Source organism: Perna viridis, chromosome 4, assembly GCF_037379345.1.
Source record: "Perna viridis isolate PV_CMFRI_1.1 ecotype Kerala chromosome 4, ASM3737934v1, whole genome shotgun sequence".
In the NCBI taxonomy this organism is placed as follows: Eukaryota; Metazoa; Mollusca; class Bivalvia; order Mytilida; family Mytilidae; genus Perna; species Perna viridis.
In genome coordinates this window covers 6,177,763-6,203,720 of record NC_142448.1, presented here as the reverse complement: position 1 = coordinate 6,203,720, position 25,958 = coordinate 6,177,763, and the positions used below count along the sequence as shown (strand labels likewise).

At 31.6% G+C, this 25,958-nt stretch overlaps 1 protein-coding gene across 13 annotated transcripts in view; it reads right to left on the bottom strand.

The window, feature by feature from the left end:
• The window catches only part of LOC148618644 (uncharacterized), a 45,247-nt gene that overhangs the window by 18,072 nt on the left and 1,217 nt on the right, over positions 1–25,958 (bottom strand). For 3 of the 13 annotated variants that reach the window (XM_088577745.1, XM_088577738.1, XM_088577740.1), the window contains exons 2-9: positions 16,940–17,138; positions 11,564–11,612; positions 11,082–11,223; positions 10,117–10,214; positions 7,135–9,189; positions 6,738–6,852; positions 2,946–2,975; positions 206–302 (exon numbers count right to left, since the gene is read on the bottom strand). In XM_088577745.1, coding sequence (XP_088433871.1) covers positions 206–302; positions 2,946–2,975; positions 6,738–6,852; positions 7,135–9,189; positions 10,117–10,214; positions 11,082–11,223; positions 11,564–11,612; positions 16,940–17,088 — 2,735 coding nt within the window. In that variant the 5' untranslated portion in view covers positions 17,089–17,138. Of the gene's footprint in view, positions 1–205; positions 303–2,945; positions 2,976–3,971; positions 4,063–6,737; positions 6,853–7,134; positions 9,190–10,116; positions 10,215–11,081; positions 11,224–11,563; positions 11,613–16,939; positions 17,139–18,696; positions 18,871–19,809; positions 19,918–19,964; positions 20,281–21,950; positions 22,100–25,958 lie in introns of those variants that run through there. The other 10 variants (XM_088577742.1, XM_088577741.1, XM_088577743.1 and 7 more) reach the window with 10 other exon arrangements.

Sequence of the window (25,958 nt, the reverse complement as noted above, 5' to 3'; positions counted from 1 at the left end):
CTTGTTAATGAAATATTAACAATTTAAAAAAAAACAAAGTTTGGGTACCAAATTCAAAATTATATGAAATAAAAGGCCAACGATATCACTGGTCAGTTATGTTTAATCATTTTTCCAACTTGCATGAGCAAAATTCAGATTCTTTTATGTAACTTATCTTTTCAGGAATATTTGTATAGATAATGAACTAGATTGAACAGCTTACAGGTAAATTAAGTCAGCCTCTTTTCTGACAAGCTCATTTTTGTTATTAACAAGGTCAAACCATTCAACCATCATCTTATCGTCCTCCTCTTCCTTGGCTGAAAAAGAAAAAAAAGAGGTTGAATATCATGTTTGAGAAAACACCAATCAACCAACTACAACTCGTAACACATTCCCACTTCAGTAAACATAATACAAACAAACAAACAATAGACACACACACATTGCATGCATGGGATCCACAACAGGATAGCAAATCCCACAATTTGTGAATCACAATTCCTTAGTTGAAATTAGAAATTCTGAAGATAGATCTATATGTTTTAAAGGAAACAGAACTTATAATATAGAATACTTATACATTAAACATCTTAAAATGATAACAAATACACATGTATTTATAAAATATAGGAAAAAAAAACCAAACTGGTGTCACTTATTGTATGACAAACAATGACATGTGTTTACATCATTCATACATTAGAATGTTAAGTGTATCCTAGTGTAAACATATATTACAATCTATAGAAGAAGTAATGGAGCCAGTTGTAAACAAACTAAAGCAATAAACCTTTACATATAGAATATCTTCATCTTTTTATACTAACTTAACAATATTTTTAATGCTCTCATTGCGAAAACTTAAATTTATTAGGTCACAAAAATATCATTAAGCTATAAAGTGCTCCCTATTTTCTGACTTACAAAATTAACTTACGAAAAAAATTTCATTGAATCACATGAAAATTCTAAGTAGTAAATGTGTGCAACAATTCCCTGCCACCAAAATGAACCTGCTACCCACTTGATAATGTAAAACTTAAAACCAGTATGACTGAAGAAGACATGGGAAAATAAATAAATATGAGTTAGACAAAACACTGGAGACCAGAGACAGAACAAAAGGACAAAGACTGAATATACTGGCAACATTGACAACCCTAACATGATGTATTCTATAACTTAGGGATGATGCTCAATTTTCATCTGCAGACTCAGATTCTGGAAACTGAATGGAACTATCTAATAGAATAACTGTAAATTATTACTTTCAAATGTGTCCAATAAACACATTCCCTGTTCTTTGCAGCATTTTTAATTAGTTTTGTCTCTTTCAAAAAAGCTTATTGAACATTAGTTACAGAAATTTATTTTGACATTTAAAACAATTTTTTTATAACTACATTGTATATAGCAAATGCTAATATAGAACTTTGGTCTGTCCTCGGTGGTTCAGCTTTGAGGTAAATTTACACTTGTCTTTTTAATTAGTTTTGTCTCTTTCAAAAAAGCTTATTGAACAGTAGTTACAGAAATTTATTTTGACATTTAAAACAATTTTTTTTATAACTACATTGTATATAGCAAATGCTAATATATAACTTCGGTCTGTCCTCGGTGGTTCAGCTTTGAGGTAAATTTACACTTGTCTTTTTGTATCACAGCAGATGATACTGATCATTAAGCACTTTAAAGGACACACAGGAAATACTGGGAGGGCAATGCTCACACAGGAAATACTGGGAGGGCAATGCTCATTTATTAGCTGATAAAACCTTAAGTCACAAATTCTGCTCGTCAGGGGTACTCAATTAAAAGGACATATCTGACAAAATAGAAAAGTCAATAACAATAAATCCTAAAGTATCACATGAAGTTTTCAGAAGAAAATTGTCAAGACCACACTTTGAAAGGTAGGTTTATAGAGTATAAAGAGCTTCCCAGAGCAGAGCATGATATGTCCCCAGAGGTGGAACCCTGAATAGTTAGGGCAAGTGTGGACACAATATCAGTTTTTGACACACTTAAGCATAGGAATTTATAGTCTGTTAAGGACACAACAACTGGTTTTGGCACAATTTAGCACAAAATTTTAAAAAAATAATTAAATATTTTAAAAATCAAACCAAAAATAAAAAAGTCCTTTTTTGGGGGGTGTGGCCCCTTGATCCTTCATAACTCATAAATAAATGGTAAGAGAGATCTGAAATCTGATTGAAAAATGCAGGCAGGGATTTTTGTAAGGATTCTAATAAAAAAAAATCAAAATCAGATCAAAAACAAAGAAGTTGATTTTTTTAGATTGGCCTACCCTGTAAAAAATTTTCAAAACACAATCTCAAAATGAACAGATTGACATCTCAATCATATAAATGGGGTCAACAATATTAAAGCTTTATCTATCATTTCTTATGATAACACCTATTTTTCCCCTTTTAGCCCCTTATTTCTAAAAGAAGTGGGGCAAAAACCTCCAAGGAACAATGTGTTAAAATTAAAAAAAAGTAAGATAAGTTTTACTCAAGGTTTCTTAAATAAACTGATGTTAATGAAAGCCAGCAATGATGCAAATGACAAAGACAACGCCAACCCCGACAGAATGATACCATTGTATGACCCAAAAAAATGTTTGTGGTTGTATAAAAACTAGATTGCCTGTCATTGCTGTGGCATAAATATATAGTCTGTATTAAATATGGCCCTTCCTCCATCCGACAGAAAACAAGAGTAAAAATTATCCTTAAACTTAAAATATAATCATACTGAAAGGAAACAAAAAAAAAAATCGAAAATGGAAAATAAGGAAAATCCAGGAAATATACCATTGCTAAAAATCACAAGCTTGCTCTAAAACTTTCAATCCCTCACCAGTTATTTTCATGCATGTCATAAATTTTGAACAAAATTTACTGTTAGGAATGCCACTGCATACCACTCGCTGAATTAAGACTAGGTCTTACCCTTCGGTGAAATATCAAACTCTGCCAAGTCTAAAATTAAGTATTGAAGTTATTTATTCTACATCAACCACTCAGTCAATCCCATTAAAATCAGATATATGGTCATATAAGAATTGGAACTAAATAACATAGCAAATATATTTAATGGTTTTATACAGGCCTCAATGAGTCTGTTTGGACAACATTTATCTTGGTTATAGGCTCCAAAGATAAATGTGCACAATGACACCATTCAATACAAGCCTTGTTAACAGGCACCTTTTACCCAACCAACCAGCTAGAGCCAAACATGTAACTTTTACCCAACAGGCCAGCTATAGCCAAACAGGCAACTTATACCCAACAGTCCAGCTATAGCCAAACAGGCAACTTTTACTCAACAGACCAGCTATAGCCATCTGATTTTAATGAGACTGATAATGTATACTCTGTGTAAAACTCAAAATTGTTTTATTCTGTGAACAGGACTTACAGTGGTGAATGTGTGTAAGCTTTACTGTAATGGTTAAAAACAGAATGGATGATCCGTACTACTTGGTAGAGTATGTAATGCTTCATTACGTTATCTAGCCTATGTTCATTAGCAGAGGTAGCACAATGTATAAGCAAAGCTTAAGCAAAGTAATGACCTTAAGGTTCAAAACTTAAACAATGTAAACAGTGGCAAATGAAAACAGTTTTAGCAATCAAATTTTTTTTTTAATATGCATTTTTTTAAAACTGAAGTTGAATGAACTTAAACTCTCTTTAGACAAATCTTTGTCAATTTTGATGTAAAAGCTTTTTTTTCTTAAAAAATTTACACAAGAACAACATTTGTGGATAAAATTTGAATAAGGTTATAATAACAACATAAACACAAACATGCAATATACCAAAATCAGAATCAAATTTAAAAGTAACAGACATAAGGGCCACAAGGGCAACCTTCTTCCTTCAACATTTCTAGAGGGATTTTCCCCAGTGTTAACAAAGTGAATGACATGACATAATTGTGTTAGTGGACATCTACTTCAAGGTCATTACCATAGCAATATGACATGGAGTGAAATGATTGGCTGAAGCCGAGTATTACCCTACTGAATCCCAATGAGTCCCTGGCATGTATGTCTTCGATCTGTTCCAGTGAAAAAAGCAGAATAATATGTATAACACTATAGCATGAAGATGAAGAGAGAAAATAAGATGATGAGTAATATATTTCCCAAATGAATAATAGCCTTCAATGTACAGTTGATGTCAAATTTGCACAACTAAAGAAAAACCTGTGACCTAGTTTTCCAAAAAAGTCGTTTGATTAATTGGAACGGTCGTAAGATATTTAAAAAACAACCAGTTATCTTTTTAAGTACATCTTGCTTTTCTCTATATTTAGTAAAATGTATGTATATTAAACATAGTTTAAGAGGTCAATTGTTTTCCAGGAGTGATGTTTCTAGGTTTGATGTAATAGTGTAAATTTATAAATTCCTGAGTTGGTTTTAGTATTGCAAAAAATTTAACTATGAATGTTGAAATTGCCTTAAAAAACTTAGAAAGTTTTATTCTACTGAACAAAGGGTCTGTCTAAAAATCATGCAGGGGATGATTCATAACTCCATTCATTAATTTCTTCTATGCTATATTCATCTAAAAACATTACCTGTAATCTACAATTGCATTGGAATATTCTATAGAATGAGACAAGAATAATTCCTGCCATTCGACTACATTTAGTCATTACTTTTGATACACAGACCCAAACTATAGGAATCAGTTCCATAAAACTACCATGATTATAATGTAAATGATGTCATACTAGTGTAATTAAGGTGTATTAATTTTTCGTATTTTTGCAGCAGATAAATTAGTGTAAACACTTATGCTCATAAAAATAAGCTAGATGCCTTCAAGACTGAAGGTTTAAGGTTTAGTTTATTAAGGCAGGTTTTCTTCAAACATTATTGAAACTGATCAAAAAGACTTCACAAGATGTCTGGTTTAGAGAAGTTTCTGATTTGTCTAAGGATTGGTTCATATAGGTTTTACTATACTAATATTACTATCTAACAAGATTTATTGGGCATAACTTGCAGCTTAATGCATTTATGAATCTCCTGCATGATTTTAAGATGGAATGGTTCACAGCAACCAATTTCCTCTGTATTGATACATAACAAAGAACAGCTCGTAAAAATCATACACATATTTTTTTGAAAACTTCAGAGCAAGTACATTTTGTATCAAATTTTGAAACAATCTAGAAAGAAGAATTTGTTGCCAATTCAAATATTTAAAAAAAAAAAACAAGTATCAGTTCTAGTATTTGATACTACAAATTCAGAAATTCCTAATTTGATATAAAATTATGTTAAATCTTTTTATGCTATGTCATAAATATTCAAAGTGATTTTAAAACCCAACTGCATGAATCCACAGCATAATACCTGTTAGTAATATATATATATATATATACATGAATAACTGAATGACTATAAAATGGATTATACAAGTACAATGACTATGATGTGTATCATAGAGAAATAGAAGCAAATCTCATTTCTACAACAATCCTCCTGTATATTTAAACGATTAATGGTCATTGCCTGTAATGTTTTTGCAATTTTCCAACATTTCTTTTAACTTCTGATGAATTACACTTAAAAGTAACTTTTAAAGGCCATTGGAGAGGTACACAAAGTAAAATATGTGATTAAAATGAAAAAAAATTATCATTCAGTTTTTTTCACCCAGATTTCACAATAATTGTATAAAATCAAGTACAAAAGCACAGATAACGATCATGCCAGAGCATGAAGTCTCATAAGTAAAACAGATGTCTTAGATGTTTACAAAACATTAACAGGACTTTCATTAACAATCATTTTACTAAACAAACTTGTATTAAATATGGGAAATATTTTTTCATGTTTTATTACTATTCTGACTCAGGGTACTAAAGTTTTTTTTTTCAAATTCCCATAAAATTCTTTACGTTATAATGTAGATCTAAGGTACATGATACAAACAATCATAGAAATCCATAATTGGCCTTAGAGCTGCTTTATTGGTATCTGGATATATTTTTTACAAAATAAATTACAGAACAGATCATTGGTTTAACTTATTCCACATATTCCACTGTTAAGTCATTTTGAAAACAAAGACAGCTGCTTCCGATCTTTTCATTCATTTATCTAAAAGGATTTTCAAAAGATCTTGATTGATGAATTATAATGAATAATTTGTGAAGGGAACTAAAAAGATACGACTACAGAAACTGGTTACATATGGTTAACCAAAAGTATCTCTATTTAGACAAAGAGGGATTTATTTGACTAGACATCAATCAGGGGTGTATTTGTACATTGTTTTTGCTATATGAGATTTTAATTGGGTTATTCGAAGTACAACTCCATTATTTTTAATTGCTAAACTGAAAATTTCTAAGAAATGATGAATGATTCGTGGAAAGCTTACTATTCAATTATAAACACAACTACAGCTATTAGATGGAGTGAATTTCTATTATAATCTAGCATCACACACAAGAAAATGCACTAAAATGACAGAAATGTGCTTACAATACAGAAGAAACATGATGTAGGCAATATATAGTTGTCTTTCTTTGTTCTTAACTTTTTTCAGCAATGCTTATTGCCACCAATACACACATTGTCAAAATATGATACACATGTACATGTAACACTAAAAATTTAATTTTAAATTTTATTAAAATGCAGGCTTATTTTTGCCATTAAAAAAGAATTGATTAAATAAGTAAAATCCAACTCCTAAGACAAGTTTACCAACCTTTTCTAATAGAATCTTCAAGATGACGGCCTCGTATTTCTAATTCTGTCAGCCTTGAATCTATCTCTGTCAGTTGTTTCTGTATATCTGTTGGTGAGAGTCTCTTATGATCTCCCTGTACAAAGATTCATGTGTCACCATGTTAAATATATTATAAATAGTTTAAAACAATGAAATTAAAATGAAAGTTATAATTATCAGATTCCGAAACAGTTGAATTTCTTGCAATGCGAACTCTGCAAATCTTTTGGAATTCAAGGTAAATAAAACTCTGTTCCTGTTTCTATAGTTTGTCTAATAACAGTATCTTGGTATTTTGCTTAAAAGATGTTGATGGTTTTTAAGTTTTTGATTTGCTTGTGCAAAACTAGTAGAGCATGAATATATATTATCTTACGTCCTTAAGTGGAGGAGGAGGTCGAGCAGGAGATCTATGACCTATGGGAGAAACAGGTGCAGGTGGCCTTGGTGGCTTGATCTTTTCTGTTTTGGTGACACCAGTATCTTTAGAGAAATCAAATTTAACATTCACTGATATTCTCTTCTTCTCTTGTTCAGGTTTTTGATCATCAGCTTTACTGGCTTGGTTCGGAACAGATGGTAAAATTCGTCTTTGAATATTAGAACTACCACCTTTATCATCCATAATTTTTATATCAACCCTACTTGGTTTGATTGGGGCACTTGTCCTATCATTCACACCCTTAGCCTCACCATTTTGTATTCTGTCTTTTTCAGAATCAATGCTTGTTCTAGATTTTTCAGGATCCTTATATCCTCCTTTTCTAGCCTCCATTCGTTTTTCAGCCTCAATCTGCCACTGAGGCTTTTGTTCAGTTTTAAACTTATCTGTAAGTAAATCAGCAGATTTAGGTCTTGGTGTCACTTCAGTTTTTGGTCTTTGAATAACTTGTTCTTGTTTTTTATGAATTGGAGATTTACTATGATCTTTTTTATCCGATAATATATCTACTGATTTTGGCCTAGAAACTTTGTTTCTTTCCAACTGTCTTTTCCATTCAGGAACATCAGGATCAGATTTTAAATTGTGAGATTCTTTATCAGTAAAATGTGTTTGAGGCTTTGATAATATTGCACTCTTTACTTGGCCTCGTTTTTGCTTAGTATTGTCTTTTACTTCAGGTGTTTCTTCACTGGGACTAGTTTCACTTATCTTTTTTCGACGAATATTTGCAAGATTTGATAAAAGTCCACCGAGCACTTGTTTATTATTTTCTTCCTCTTGATTCTGACTAGGCTGAAAAACAACTGCGACAGTTTCATTGTTAGATCTATTTTTAGTCACTTCAATAGCATGATTTACATGATCATCAAAAGTTGTAAGTTTTGCTGATGGTGAAAATGGTGAAATTGCTCTATGCCCACTAGCACTATTTCTTGTTCCTGAATCATTGTTTGGAAGAAATTTATGAGGAGACTTCGGAGAAATCTTAGGACTCCTATTCTTCGTATCATTTAATGACACATTAGTAGAACTGTGAGATCTATCTGGAGATTTAGAATCTCTCGGTGACTCTACCTTAGCATTAACTGCTAAAGACTTTGTATCCTGTATAGCACATGATTTAGATTTGTCTCCAAAGTTCACAGCCACAGAACTGTTCACTTTTGATGAATTAGAGTTATCACTTATACCTTCACTTATTGCACTAAATTTCTTTTCCTGCCTAGGTGATGTCAAATCTGCTTTGGCAAGTTCAGATGGGGGAGGCTGTGATGGTAATGGAGGGGGAGAACTTGGAGTCAATGGGCTCCTTGATGAAATTTTCATTTCTTCTTCTGAAGAGTGATTTTTCTCTTTTAATTTGTTTTTGGTTTTTAATAAAAAGTTGTTGACACGGGATTGATCCTTTTCTTCTGTCAAATTACGTGGTGTAGGAACTGGTTTTAATTTCACTTCCATAGTCTCCATTTTTTCTGGTTCCAACTTGTGAATTATTTGTTTCCTTGGAGGTGGTTTGATTTCATGTGACTTTTTTACATCAACTTTTGCTTCAATTTTTAAATCAGAAGGTCTATCCTTTTTATTAGTTGACTTATCAGTAGACTTCATTTGATTACTAATTTCAATCTTCGTCTTTAAATCTTTATCTGAGACCATTTTATCACTAGATTTGGATTTGTTTGTAACATTACTTTCAATTTCCATTTTTTCGATTTTCCTTGCTTCATTTCTACGCTGCCAAAAGTCTGGTTTGGTTTGAGTTTTACTGTCTGAACTATTATTTTTAGCTTCATTTTCGCTTTTCACTTTGTCTGTTATTTTCTTCAGTTCTGATTTATTGAACACTTTACTGGTGGGAGAAAGTTCGCTGTGTCTAAAACAATGACGATGGTACAGTTTATTTTTATCCACATGTCTCTCCATTAAGTAAACTTTATCACCACAAATGTGGCACTTGTCTCCCATGGAAACTTGTCTCTCTTTTGACTGTAGTAAAAAATACATAAAAATTCAACATTTACTACTGTTAAACAATATTATGGCAAATTCAAATAAAGTGACTGTTATTTTTTATGTATGCAGAAGTTCAAATAATTGTTTATATTATATATATGTACTTTCAGATATTTATTTTGTTTATTTTCTTATATATCTACCATCCATATAAAGTTATATGGATCACTCTGGGAAACCATACAGACTGCCTCAATTTCTAATTAAGAATGTGAGGTTATGATTTTAAAACTGATGTATGTTTTTCTGTTCAAACACATGAATAATCTGGAGTAAACTACATTTGGAACGTATAATGTAACAAATAATTCATGATACTTTGGGTCAAATTGCAATAAATGTATATGGACCAGTTGGTGTCCCAAAATTATTCAATAATTTTTTTGGCAACGATCCATATATTACCTTATGACCCGCAGCATCATGACATATTCACTAAATATAGATTACTTATTAGATTCCATTGATCTCAACATTTAGTCTACATATTTACATTTTTATAAATCTGTTTTTAATTACCGGTACACTGGTTCTACATAAACTGAATCATTTCCACTCAATCTTGAGAAGTTAAGAAAAAAAATCGAAATTTGCAATCAAAATTATAATTAACAGGCATCCAACAGGCCAAAGCTCATTTTATCTCCCTTACCACCTGCCAATTTAGTCAGTAACGTGCAGCTTCTTTTTCAACATTTACTCTGTAACTTGATCTAGAAATCATAACAAATTAATATGCAGAGGATTAAATAATATGATTTAAATGATTCATGTGTAAAGAAACCAGTAATATGACTCTCTGATGGACAGATGATGTAAAATATCATTTTGGGTTGCCTTCAACATTTTAAAAATTAGCATAAAAAATACTGTTTTCAAAAGTTTGTATGTGGTGCATACCGGTGTCTGTGTATTAAGAGGACGTTTAGCATCTGGTCCACTAGAGTCCAGCTGATGTCGTTTAGTGGCTACAACTTCCTTTACACCAGGACCACCCACTGTGGAAAGTCAAATTATATTTAGCATAACATTATACATAACAATTGGCTGGTACACCTGGCCAAACAATCTAAAATATATAATAGTACACTGAAATGTCCTTTTTCTGATATTTTTCATGGCAAAGGAACCTCTAACATTACATGGTCATACTAATTCCATAAATTTAAAACCACTCCAATTGATTGGAGAGTTAGATACCACTGATGTAAGTATTTTTAAGGATTTCCTCATTTGAATGAATATGTAAACATTACAATTTTGTTTAAATTTTACCTGTATTATATATTTTATTGAATTTTCTAAGTACATGATATAATGTAGATCCCTTAGCAATTTACTTTTATGAAAGCCATACAGCTGCCATATTCAACGAAGTCATTGTTTTTGCTACAATATTTTGAAAGACAGTAACTCATTGAATAAGAACCCTCTGTGTATTAAAAGCAGCTAATTTCAATTTCTTGATTTTTTTCCTTTTTTTTTTTACTTTGTATTTACCATTTTTTCCTTGAGATGAGATATTATCTGCAGGTATATCATATTTCTTTTTTTTTAATTGAAGCCCTTACCATAATACTTAAAGATATTAGTAATTTCAGATGACAGCTTAAAAATGCATATACTGCATAAGTATGACATCATCAACAATATCAGTATTTAATGCCTTGATGTTTCATTGTTACAGCATGATTTTATTTTAATTAAGGCAACAGAAACCCCTTTTCTACCATCTTGCAGAAAAGTCTTTGGCCATAATATATCAAATTCATATTTTTTTAGATTTCTTTACCCTTTAGCTCCCTTTGGTAACACATGTAAATTGTCATTATTTTGTACATAAGAGTTTCACTTTTCTTACTTACACTGAGGTTTATCATGCAGGTTGTTATAATACTGTGATACATAAGTAACTACACTGAGACGATCAGGGACTTTAATGGCCACCATGTCTGGTGCATCAAGGAATGCTGGGATATTCAGCTCTTTTTCTGCTATGTCAAAGGCCTACAATGGAAACTTTTAAATTAGAAATTCTTCCTAGTTAGAAAATCTTATTGTTTACTACTGTCATCTTACCAACATGATTTCAATTATATCCTTAGCTTTTCATCTGATTTCTTCCCAGCTTCTTAATGTTTTTTTTCTTTCTTCACGCTATATCAAGAACTTACAAAATTCCTGTCACTTACTCAAATAATAGAAAATTTCAGCAATGTATATCTGTGACAGTGTCAGTTACCAACAAACTTTTCCGAGACACTTTTTTTTCTATTTCGAATCTAATTGTATTTTAGACATAATAAAGTTAGATAATAACTCATTCTTACAAATAACAACTACATACCAACTGATTGTTTTCCAGTACATTCTCTTTGGACAGTGAATCATAGTCTCTGAAAACAAATACAGATTATGATATTTTTAGATAATTACTTTGGAGAGCTACCAGTGTATTCAGCAATAAACAACAACACCAAGTCTGAAAGAATCCAAAATAAGGTGTTTACAAAATGTATTTTACTCATGACTGAACAAAAGTTGATAGCATCCACTTTCTACTACGAAAAAAAAGAACTTGATATGACTACTACGCACAGTTTCTAATGTTTTTGTGCTCACAAAAATTTTATCAAAATGTATGATTTTGTATCTATAAGACTTAAAGAGAGTTTTTAAAACAAAATTTATCAAACTTTGTCCATAGTTTAATATGCACAACTAAAAATGGTAATAATATATTTACAGAATTTCAGTTCAGCATGTATCATTGCATGACAGTATTGTTTTAGCAATTTTACACTCATAACATCTAATTCTCAAAATCTTTTTTTTTAATACAAAATTGAAAGTTTACAAAAAAATCTGACACATGACATGTAGAAAGTTACATACTTTCTTTAAGATTTGAGACCCACAAAAGTTGTCTATGGACGTACAAAGAGAAGAACAAAGTGAAAATTATAGGGTACTCCAATCATAGATATCAGGCCCTAATACCAGTGTTCTCCATAGTAACATACTCTTATCAAAATTAATATTTAATACATATATCCTATACTTCAACTTTCAAGGGGCAATCAAAAATACTTGTATTCAATGTCTATGACTATATAGCAAACTGTTACAAGTTTTGTCTGTTTATATTCAGTCTAACATGGCTCACTTATTACACTTGTAAACATTTAGTTTGGTCCAGTAAAAGTAATTGATCTGCTGGACCAATAGTCCAGATAGCATTATGAAATCAATACATGTACCAACAAAATGTCCTGTCAAAATTATTCTAGGACCACTGAAGTAGAGGCATAAACTGGACCAAACATCAAACAATGGGAGAAAGACCTATGCTATGATTGTACCATGTCAGTATGTTTTAGACCTATGCTATGAATGTACCATGTCAGTATGTTTCACACCTATGCTATGACTGTACCATGTCAGCATGTTTCACACCTATGCTATGACTGTATAATGTCAGTATGCTTTAGACCTATGCTATGACTGTACAATGTCAGCATGTTTCACACCTATGCTACGACTGTACAATGTCAGTATGTTTCACACCTATGCTATGACTGTACAATGTGAGTATGTTTAGATGATTCTTTTTAATCAAAGTCTAAAAATAACAGAGTTTATAAGTGCACTATAACACATATATTTATATGAAGGTTTATTCATTTGCAAGGTGGTTTAAACTAAATGTTTTGTCAAATGTCATCAGATTCAATATGCAGCTTTCTACTTATTTTCATACAATTTGCACATAACATAATACAATGAAATGCTTTGCAGAGCACAGTTTAAAACAACTGCAGAGGTCGAACCCTGAACAATCGGGGCAAGTATGGACACACCATTCTAACTAAATCCAGCATTGAATTTTGATGATTATAATTAGATATTTTATAAGAAATGAAACGATCACTTTTTGGCCTCTTTTTCCTAAATAGTTGAAGTGGAAAACTCCAAAATCAATCCAAACCTTCTTTGTGGGTATGGCACTTGTGGTACAATTTCAAAGCAATTTATTCCTATTACTCAAAATATTATCCATTTTTTTTAAAATGCAATTTAACAAGTTTATAAATATATTACATTAATAGCCTAGAAGAAAAATACAGTATGAAAAATTAATAAAAGCTTCAGAGTGCAGCATGTTGTAACTGCAGTCAATTTAACTCTGTTCACTTGAGGCAAGTGTGGATTTTTTGACACACTAAACATAGGGACTTACAGTTCATTATGGACACAACTCATTTGGACACAATATTGCACAATATTTAGAAATTCAATTTTTAAAGAATAAAAGTCTGCTTCAGGGTGCATTCAAGGATCACTTTGTACCTCATTATCTCAAAAATACTAAATGATAGGGTTAATTTGGTAAGCATATTTCTTAAACCTCTTGTATTGTGGCTGGAATGTTCATATAGAGACCAATTGAAAAAAAATATTCAAAATTGCACCAAAAATAAAAAAAGTCAAATTTTAGGGGCATAGTCCCATTTGGCCCCTTGTGGCTGGAATGTTCATACAGAGACCAATTGAAAAAAAATATTCAAAATTGCACCAAAAATAAAAAAAGTCAAATTTTTGGGGCTTAGTCTCAATTGCCCCTTATAATTGGTAAGAAATATCTGAAATCTGACAGAAAAATGCAGGCAGAGTTTTCAAGCGGAATTCAATTTTTTAAAAATTCAAAAAACAAGCTATGGTAAAAAAGTCAGAAAAAAATACTGGCCCCTTTGTAACCCCTTATTCTTACTTGGGTCAAGTCACAACCCCAAAAATATATCCCAGTCTACCTTTTGTGGTACAACACCTTGCAATATAATTTGAAAAAGATACATTCACTAATAGTCAAGATATTGTCTGGACAACAGGAAAATGCATTCTGACCCCTTTTTTTACCCTATTTCTGAAATTCAAAAGTTCAAGTCTTTACCCCAAAAATCAATCCAAGTCTGACCATTGTGGTATAGAGTATAGTGGAACAACATCTTAGACATTCATATGCTTTTATTGGTGTTAAGTAGTTTTATTCCAAAAAATGCTTTTTTAGGTCCCTTTTTGGTCCCTTATTCTAAAACAGTTGGACCAGAACAATCAGAATCAATACAAACCATTCTTTTGTTTTTAAATTTTATAAAGAACAACCAACTAATACTCAAGTTATTGCACAAAAACCAAGTATCTACAGACTACAACAACAGTGCCATACCAATATACTACCACAATTTTTTGTTCTTGGATTCAAAGTAAATATCTATCCTTTATGCTATATCTTCTTGCTGAGACAGAATTTAAACAATCAAAGCTAGCCAATGTAAATACATAACCAGGTACTCAAGGAAATATTTACTCCTTATTTACATGTACCATATTTACTTTGTTCATCCATAATTGATCAAGTAAGACATTTAAGACAACAATGGTATTGTTTCTTTTATCAGATACAGACAAATCAATTACCTGTAAAATACCTGTACAGGTGTATAACTGTATCATAAAGATGAGGCTCTCAAAAGGAAAACTATAATTTGAAACTTACTGAAAAGGTGCAAGGATAAGAAATGTAATGGGAAAATAAATGTTTATTTGAGAAATTCTAAGCTTTTTTAGGTTTGTTTTGTTTGTTTGTTGGGGTTTAACACCCAAGCAGCAATATTTCAGCTATATTCAGGCGATGAAAATGAAGTAGATGATAAAATGAACATGAAATGATGATGAAATGAAAAATGGGATGGGACACAAGGATAATGGGGTCGTCAAATTTTGATTGCAACTGGAAATAGGGAGAGGTGGGTAGGGTCGGGCAATTTAGCCTTCTGTGGCGGAGCCCTACGGTTCCTACTCCGGGAGAATACCACAGTTGGGTTTTTTAACGTGCGAGGAACGTGGCATCTTTCCCAACACAGTGCACCACTATGGTTTGCGGTTAGGTTTTCCGTATTATAGCCTGACAACCCCAGCATGTAACACACCAGGGGTACCCCATTCCACCACCTGGGGCACACATCCCAGTTGCTCTGTGGGCAGAGCACCCTAGCCCCTGGCTAAGGTTCTGAGCACTATTTGGTCGCCTTTTACAACAAGCTTAGAGCTGCTGTAGGCCTATTCTTCTGACACCCGGGCCTGCACGGGTTACAAGGATTTAGGAACTAATCTACACTAACAAAAATGTAACACGTACTAGTCCTAAGACAAACTTTCATACAGTTATATCATATTGTAACTTTTAGAAAGCATATATAATTTTGTTTTAGCTTTGTGGCTATTTATTAGATCAGACTGTGGAACTATCTGAATTCTCCAACCCAAATCAATATCTGACCATTTTCTTATAGATTTTGAGTTGAAGTGTGTTATTGGAAGTAAGTTGCTCATTTACTTTTGTTACTTTGTATGTATGGTTTTAGTTACGTTATGTTCTTTGTTGTGTATGTCTGGTCTTTGTACCTGGATTACATTCTTTTGATTACCGCTATAACCTTGGTTCCCTTGATTACTCTTTCTATATCAAATGAATATATTTTCTAAATAGTTTTATTTACTGATAAAGAGAAACTTTCAGCAGCAATGTTTTCTGAACATATTGCAAACAAAACAATAAAACCTTACATTTGCCAAAATAAGATAACAATACAACATTTTATACTAGAAACTTTCAGAAAATAAACAAACATGAATACTAGGTAATACTCAAACATGCTGTTTGAATAGATTATTGCTTATGGTCCCCAAGAACCAATACTGGGAAGACAGAAGAGGACACACTGGGGAAAAAAGAATTACTGCATAAAAGTGGATACATCTAACAAAAGCTACTTTAGTTTTTATCATTCACTAAACAAACATTATAAGTATTTGTTTCCAACCACAAGATAAATGCACCTCTTATAAAAAGGAAATTGGTTATTAAATGTTATCAGTAGAACAGATGTCTCCTTCCAAATCTACCAGCACAAAAACTTTCACAATTTATCTTACTATTTTCTTAGGGTATAAACGTAGCAAAGGTGAATTACTCTACTGGTACATGTGTAAAGTAGAGCTGTACTTTTTCCTTATATTTGTTTCAGTAATATGAAAAGTGTCCATGTCCCACTATACACAATCATTATTCACTATCTATAAGACAGTATGGTAACTGTTGAACTTCATTAAGGGTAGGGAGTATGTACCTTTATGAATTAATGTATTGCAAGTTATTTTTGAATGGTGCTAATTTTGGCATATTTTATTGGTCCATCTAAAAAATTGGAAAAATAAATTCCACAAAGTATTTACTCTGGGCTTAACTACTTAAGTGCACAATTATTATCTGCCAAAACTTGATTCACCAAAAGTTGATACGCCAAAATTTGTCATATAGCTCACCATACATACATGTTATACACTTATTACTCTGAACCCTAAGGCACTGCCCTCAGGGTGGGGATCACTTCCAATATACAATGTGATAGGGATGAACTGATAGAATAGGTCACCTGTCACCAAGGAGAGAAAAACCATGTTCATTAAGATGGGAATCAATTTCAATAAGTCATGTATGGTTATACATGTAGATGAGTTTTTTCATATAACATGATAAGGAGTACAATCTGATGGTCCTCAATATACGATAAAGATGGGGTACTAGATTTGGCATCTGCTCAACAATATCTGAAACTATATGAAGTAACCCATATGAGTCTGAATTATTCATAAATCTTACATGAGATCAGGTCTAAATTTGTGTATGAGGGCACAGAAGGCTAATCCATTTTTCCAAGATGATGTCATGTCCTTAACATCAACATCACGATATCCATCCGTCATCTTTTTACACCATAGCTGAAGATTCTTGACCTTCGTCATAGCCATGATGATCACTTCTGCTAGGTCAAGCACTGTCTAAAACATGGAGACTATATCTGTAAAAGAAAAAAAATATTGAGGCTAAAGAATAGAGACTATTTGCAAGAAAAAACAACATGGTGACTGTCTGTAACAAAAAAACCATGGAGGGTATCTGTGAAGAAACATGAAGAGTAAATGTAAAATAAGAAAACTTCGTTCAATTAAAGAAATCTGCTGATCAACATTATAGAAATATATGTATAATAATCTGCATAAACTTAGCCCCTTAGATGTTACAGAGAATTTACGTTATGAGAATAAAAAACAGGGAATCTGAACCTGAAAATAAATTGGTATACAGCAATTATTGGTATTCGTTTTTTTTTTTTGTAATTTTGTAATCAACATTTGCAGCCACAACATATACCATTTAAAACAATGTGTAGGATTATGGTAAGTGTTTCAATGATTTTTTAATTAAGCATATCATGTCCACATACAATGTATGATTGAAATAAAGTAATTATTTTCTTTTCCATCATTTTTAAAAACAGGAAAATGGTGACATTGAGAACACAACCACACGTTATTTATACATCAACAAGGCAACTTAAATCACATCCCTACTTCCATGTAAGACTCAGGAGGTGATACTTTATATTGCTGAAATGCATTCAACACATTTTATAATTAATAGTGTTGAGATAGGGTGGTGAAATAAGAAATTTAACTTTTGAAAAGCATTTTGTCTAAATAGGACTGAATTTTAAATCATTAAATCATTCTTCCCATCAATGATCAGCATTTCATCTTTTTTTTTCTTTAAATTACAGGCCTATAAATGCTTCTTAAGACAAAGAATAGTTTTAGCTGTATATTATGAAAGTGAGTCATAAACTCTTGAACATGGTGTCATTTTAACATGGGTATTATGTATGTAGAGATTCACATATTGTAGAGCATAATTTGCAGTCAAATTTCGTAAAAGCTATACTGAAATTGCAGGGGTAAAATTAAACTGTATTTTTCTTCTTTATGGTAACAACATTGAATGGTGGTATCCACCAAAGTTAAGATAAAAGGGCCCTTAATAGGTCATAATATGATCTACACAAAGATTTGGAAGTAGAAGTTTACCATCGATTCAATATGGATCTTTAAAAGGATGACCTCCCTCATTCCACCACAACTTTCAATGAACCAAACATTACAGTACATATGGAACACAAAAATTAATCAGCTCAGAGAAAAAAAAAAGTATTCTTAACGATTTGGTAAAGTTCATTGTCGATATTACAATCACTGTTTTGTGCAAATGTACCAAGAATCTCAGATGTTCTTGCCTCAATATGTCCTTCATGGGCAACAGAAGACTTTGAAAATAAATAAATTTTATTCTAAAATAAGTATTGTTTTTCTAAAAACATTCAAATTGTTTATTATTAACTTGAAGTTATAAACAAAGTTACTAAGTTTGACAATGACACCAATTAAATACACTTCAAAAATAACATACATGCATTTTCCTATTAAGAAGAAAAGATAGGCACATTGATATTGTAATAAAAAAATATTTAAGATAATTAAAGAAATTTATTTACACTCCAAAACATTTAAAAAAGCTCATTTTACCTCTTTCAGTAACAAACCAGTAATTATCAAACTCCACTCAAATTCACAGACTAATTTTTCAGCACACAATATCTTAACAAAAAGAAGCCAACAAAACCTGTCACGACTATCTTCAGACAACACATTGATAGGAAATAAAAGTTTATCAACAAGCGGACAAATATTTCCTGATCATGTGTTTACAAAAATTTTTCAGACGCTGATACTTACAGAATGATATCACAGGTTTATCTGAATTTATTTAGTCCTTAGTTTTGTTTAGCTTTGAATGACGTATAACTTGTTTTAATCCCATTAATTTTGAGAGGAATTTTCATTTGTGGTTCATCGACTTAACCAGATAAAGTGAACAGAAATATTTTACTCGTACATCATGTGGGACTAAAATTGGGCTTAATCTTCCACTTGACATTTCCTCTGCAATTTACACCCTACACTAAACAAATTACGGGGTTTGGGGTTTTTAGTTTTACATTTCAAGAGAAATTAGGAGAGAGGGAATATTTTTACCTCATATACTGATACACAGAATACATGTATAGTGTGAAATTGAAAAGCATTAGTAAAGCCAGTTACTTCTTCCTGCTTTCCAATTTTTCAAATGGTAATAATTCTCCAACAACAGGGGATTAGAAAAATTATTATTGGAAGACTGAATGGGTAATTTCTTGCACAGCTGGCAAAGAAGTTGTAAAGTTAGTTATGGTTTTGCATGTACATGCATGACATAACAATACGAAAATTGATTTCAGAGCAAGCCTTTTTTTCTGAGTGAAATATCTTGATTAAAATAAGTTACAGCTACAACTACATGTATATATGTATGTATTGTACATGTTCAAATAAAGACCATGAAAACATAAATTTATAAATATATATATAAATTTCAAATCTTATGTTAATGCACAATTGTAACTTAATTTAAGAATTTCATGTTACTGTTACAGCAATAAAAGTAAACAAACAACAGTGTGTTAAATATAAATGTAATTTGGTGTCACTGAAAAGGAGTTAACGCATATAATGTACGTAAATTAACCTACCTGAAAATATGCAAGGAATTTTTTAAAAAGTACACATACACATACAACTATTTATATAGCCTTAACTTACATGATAGGTTAATGTAACAATCCCGTTTTTCAGTAAATTGAGAACAATTAAATAATACAGGAATGTTGCCCAATTTGTACGTTAAGGACAACTCACTAAAATTACAATAGAAGTTTATATGTACACTTATAAATCAATTAAAATCCAACTGCTACCTTTGAACATATTAAAATCTTCCACTTTTCACTCAATTACTACTTGTATTAAGTCTTGCCTAAAAGAGGATGGCTCATAACTATCCAAACCATCGTTTTCCCACAGGTAATCACGATCAGTTGGATGTTCGTTACTCAGGTGTGAATGAACCAGACAGTTAATTTCCTTCTCCTTTATATTCAATAATTTTAATTCATTTATAGAGACTCCTACAGACATACATGTACATGCATTGATATTGAGTACATGTAGCCTTCAACTGTAGAAGTTCACATACATTTACTATTATTTACTACCATTTAAACATTCAAAAACATATACATGTACAAAAGATTGAGACTTATAAACATCAGGTAGGTATTTTCTCTAATGATAAATAGGGTTTTTTGCAACTATTTATAAACTTACACTGTAATTACATGTCTTTAAAAATAAACTATCCACATACCAAAACAAACAAATAAAAATGCATTGAAGTACAAAATTATATCCACTCTGCCAATAATGTTAAACAATTTGGCAGTTATGTAATCTATTTCTAAGCTTGACATTTAATATAGACTGTGCAATAACTCAAATTGGAAAATTAACATATATTGTCAATAACAACAATTCTTCATAGAACTTAAACAGCTTCAGGCCACTTGACACATCAATTTTTCATATACATGTACAGCAAATACTTGCATGTAATAAGCCTGCCGTAGAACAATGAATGAATGGTACATAAATAATTTATGCTAGTCTTACTTCCACTGCAAGCCAAATTTTTTTAGCCATAGCAATCCTTTCCCTGACTCCTGTTTTTACAATATCTGCATTAACACCCATATCTCCAGAGGATGCTATTGGAAGTTCAAACAAATTCTTGTACTGTACCTACATGTATTCTGTGCCAATACACAAATGATACAAACATTGATCTTTTTACACTACAAAACATATAGATCTCATTTAAATCACAGTAGGTGAAATAAAACCCTGATCAATTGTTTTTATGTTTGTACAATCAATGATCGCCCACAATATGGTACCTATGATAGATTAACACTACAGTACTATGTGTATAGTTCGATGTCCAACAATTTACAATGTAAAGGAGAAGGATCACTTAAACCCTTTTTTGCTACATAATATAAACATACATGAAAATGTAGTGTACATGTACATTATATAATCATAAGCAATGGAAAAAATTTAAAAATTATAAGAGAGTTATAGCATCTAATTAGAAACATCTGTATATGTACATATACTTTATATATTCTGTAATTAGTTAAACTATAGGAGATGACCATCATTTCTTGTTCAATAACTTGGATAAAATTACTGTGTTTAGTAGCTACATTTTTGTGTAGAACCAAATTTATGCAAAACAAATAAAAATAGTTCTGAATTTGTGTCAAACAATCACTTGACTTGTGAGGCTGAAGTCTGCATTGATCACTGTAGCTTCTGATGTATGTTCAGTTTGTTTATCATTGTGTACCCTTTCAAACATGGAGTTTACAGTTTTCCTTCACCGCATACATGTACTGTATAGCAAAAATATGAGTTTCAACTTTTAATTGTCACTAAAGTGCTGATAACACTTCCACAATTCCACAAAAAAAAAAATGTTTTTCAAAGGTCAGTTGAAAAAAAAAAAACTTTATCATAGGTTGATTTCAATTCTATGTACTTCGTGTTCAGAGTATAGCACACTAGACAATGGAACATTATTTTGGCCCACAGAACAAAACAGCTGGATTGATCTACCATAGCCAATATTCAGTCCACAACTACTGGTACATTTCATTCTCACTGATTTAATGCACAATTAAATATGTAGACAAGTTTACCCCAATATACTTGTACATATAAAATAAAATTTCCTGATAAATGCAAATATGTATCTCAAAGTCCTCTTTATACAATATGTAAAAAGTAACAAAGAAATAAATGACAATGGTACATGTATAGGTAAAAAGATCTGAAATTCTTACCTTAATAATCAGAAACCATATCTGTCCTTAGAACAGGACACACAACCATTATAAACAATTGTTTGTGTAATAAATTTAAAACAACACTTGAATGAGTAAAAATCCTGCACACTATATTGTCTTGTTTATTATTTACAACCAAAAACATGTAAATAATCACGTTTGAGTCAATGGTCAAATGATCATGAATAAATTCAATAAATTAAACAAATAAACCAATGAATAATGAACTTTAACAAGATTATTCATGTAACATTATCGACACTTCAACATGCTAAGGGTTATGTTCAGGGAGAAAATATTTACATTGGAATACCAAAAATTTCCTAATCTTATTAAAGTTCTTTATGAAGTTATATCAAATTAATGGTGTTAGGTTGAAATTTGGCAGACTTAGCTAATTTTAAATACCTTAATTCTAACATGCCCAAAATCATTATTGTGTTTAAAGAAACAGCACATGCTTTTTCAGCACAAAGATTGAGGTATTCATTAATTGATTATGCAAATAAAAATAAAACTTAGCCATCTTAGACTGATCGAATGACGAAAAGGAGTTTCACTGAAAAGATGTTTCAGTAGTGCATTTCTGGCAACAAAATTGACAGAGGCGTAACTAACTCCCAGAAAACGTGAAGGATCCAAATTTTATGGTATGCACAACTATGTATTGTCTTCTTACCATGGTCCATGGAAGGTTCAGCTTGCTATAAACGTGTTTTTTTCAATCCATCATTTCTATCAAAAATACCTGTACCAAATCAGAACCATTTTGGTGATTTCTAACTTTCTGGTTTTTACCCTGATACTGCCATTTGTTATATGTGCTTTCCTTTGACTGTTGCCTAGAGTTTATCAGTTCATCAGTTTTGTTATTACCTTCCTTCATTTACCACATACCAAGTTTTGTGAAATTCTATTCAATACTATGAAAGGAGTTGTTATGACAAAACAAGAGGCTCCCAAGAGCCTAAATCACTCACCTGGTTAAAGTTTTGCATTTCAAGGGCAATAACTCTAACAAAGAGTTGATTGACAATTTTGACTCAAGAAGACTTGGGTAGGACATAAGAATCATTTCACCAATTGGAAGTTTCTTTCTATCTTTTATAGTTTTCAAGATATTGGCTAAGAACTGCTAAAAACATTAATTATTCGCCTTTCAAGGGCAATAACTTTAACAAGGAGTCGTCAGACAACTTTGATACCTGAAGACTTTTGTAGGCCTGATAAAAAGGACCATTTCAGCAATTGAAAGAATTTGGCTAAACCTACAATGCCTGCCTTTAGCCACTAACCCAAACCCCAATGCTAGTAAAAATTTATTTGAACAAGTGAAATGATGTGCATCCTATACAGTTCTCTATTATTCGGGCGAGTCATTGAGAATTTTGAAGGATAGGACTGAAACTAATGGTTTTGGAAGTATATGAGAAAAACTTCAGACTGACCCCTTGTTCTATTATAGTAGCAGCAGCCATGTTTTTCAAAGGATCAAAGATCCCCCAATCAATTCTGTGCAAAATACCCTTAGGAACATTCAAACCAAATTTGGTTTCAATTGGTCAGAGAAGATTTTTGAAAGAAAAAAACATTAAAAAGAACAACAACAAAAATCAAAAAAGGCCAATAACTCCAACATGGCTTAACAGATTTACACGAAAAATTTACCACAGATAGATCTCATCATGCTTAACACTTTAACCTGCATCAGAATTTGGCTAAACCTAATGCTTTTGGAAATATATGCAAAAAACTACTGTCTGACCCCTATGTTCTATTTTTAGCAAAGGTGGCCATATTTTTCAACGGATCAAAAATCACCATGTCAGTTCTATGCAGGATACTCAAAGGAACATTCATACTAAGTTTGGTTCCAATTAGTCAAATAGTGTCAGAGGAGAAGAGTTTTGAAAAGTTGTCAACGAGGACAACAATGAACACCTTAGGCCAGGCGAGCTAAATGTAGGGTGCACAATGGGAGTATGCAATACAGATTCTGTAAAGTTTACATTAAATTCTATTCAGTGTTGTAGGAGTAACAGATGTACCCCTATGTCCCAACATTCATAAATATTAAGTCTATGTTGAGCTTTGTGAAACCTCAAAATAGAACTGGATTAAAATCTTAAATTGGAGGTGTTCAATTGAAATATGCAATAATAATTCTATCCAAGTTTCATTTAATTCCATTCAGTGGTGCAGGAGGAGTAATGGATAAGAAAAAGATACCCTTCTGTGTAATAGAAGGAAGTACCCAATCACTATAATAGCCCCACCCACTTTACATGTATAAGTGAGGGGTACAATTATTTCCCAATATACATATATGTGTATCTACCAACAGTGAGTCAGGATAGGACAAACAAATACTTTTAATCTAGCTCTAAAGCACTTGCTAATTGCAATTCCAGGGTGGTGCAATATCAGTTACAACCAGATGTAGTAATTTAACAGACTAAACCAAGCAACTCTCTAAGTTGTATCCCTAAAATAAGTCAAACTGTTACATCCTTAGGTCTACTGAAAGAAGGAACACACATAAAGAGGAACATTTAAAGTATTAAATTAAATTAAAGCAATTACAGTATACTTTGTTGAGAGATCACAAATATACCTTCACCACATGTATTTAAAGACTGATACAATAAGAATGATATTGATTCCTTAGTTAAGACATAAATTCACAATACAAAATGTAATGGCAGTGTTCTAGGATTCCTATTTCCCATTACCCGGGGCAAGTGAAATTTGGGTCTGGGAAAGTTAGGTACTTAGTTACACTTTCCTGTGGCATGTTGAAAACTTCATATGCTGTAAGGATTTGTTTTGTTGGGAATGCAGTCATTGACTGCGGGAAAGTTGATATTTTATATGGATTTTTCCGGAGGAAACCTCATTTTCTGAAAAATCCTAGAACACTGTAATGACGTAAAATATTGAAACAAAGTTTAGTATTGACTGATCAGATCCTCTCGTGACTTGTGCTGAGGATTGTAAGCTAACAGATTCAGCTCAATAGAAATGAACAGGCAGTTAAGAGTGCTTAACTATTGTACGTGTATGTGTATGTCATAGTAGATCTGTAATATTTTGCTATTCATTATTTGTTAATTATGAAAAATAAATATCTCATGGAGGACTAATGTTAATCTCCCTGAAAGGCTCTTGGACAAATTTACATCTCTGATTACTATGAAAACAAGTACTATCATTAAAAAAGATAGCCAAAGCATTTTCTCTCTTTTCAATCTATTTGTTAAAATATTAAATTAGATAATGCAATATATAATGATACTAGTTTACCCCAATTATAATTAAAAAATTATGTAGTATGTTTAGATTTGTGCAATATTTACTGTCATTGAAACCCTTAAAACATGGTAGACTGTGCGATCACTGTACTATGTTTCGTACTTCAATGAATTATCTAATTGGTTCAACAAGTAAACTATTTACAATTATCAAATACATGTGTATATGAAATTCAAAAACTGTTTTGATTTAATATAAATATTCCAGACAACAATTTCCCAATGGAGACCTTGAATTTCACAGTTACCATCACATTCATCCAATGAAATGTGAGGTTGTAAGCTCAATCGGTTGCATTGCCATGGCTAAGCATCATGGGTGTCATGTGATGCCACAGTGAATTCGATACCAACTGCATCAGAAAATTCAGGAGAAAAATTTTGATTTTTCCATTCATTAAGAGGAAATTATTGAATCCTGTGTTTGGAATATGAATATAGATAATAGAGATTAGATAATCATTCAATTGTCATCCTTCTTTTTTTTACACTAATTTTACATTTTAATAATATCTACCTATTTTGATTAAAAACCATTTTGAAACTGGTGGATATAATCATAGACCAGTAATTAAAAAAGAGATCTGCAACTAACTGAAATCTCATATTATCATGGGCTGGCAATGACAGCTTGACTTCAAATAATCACAACTAATAAAGTATTGCAAATATGGAAATAAATCTTTCAGTTTCC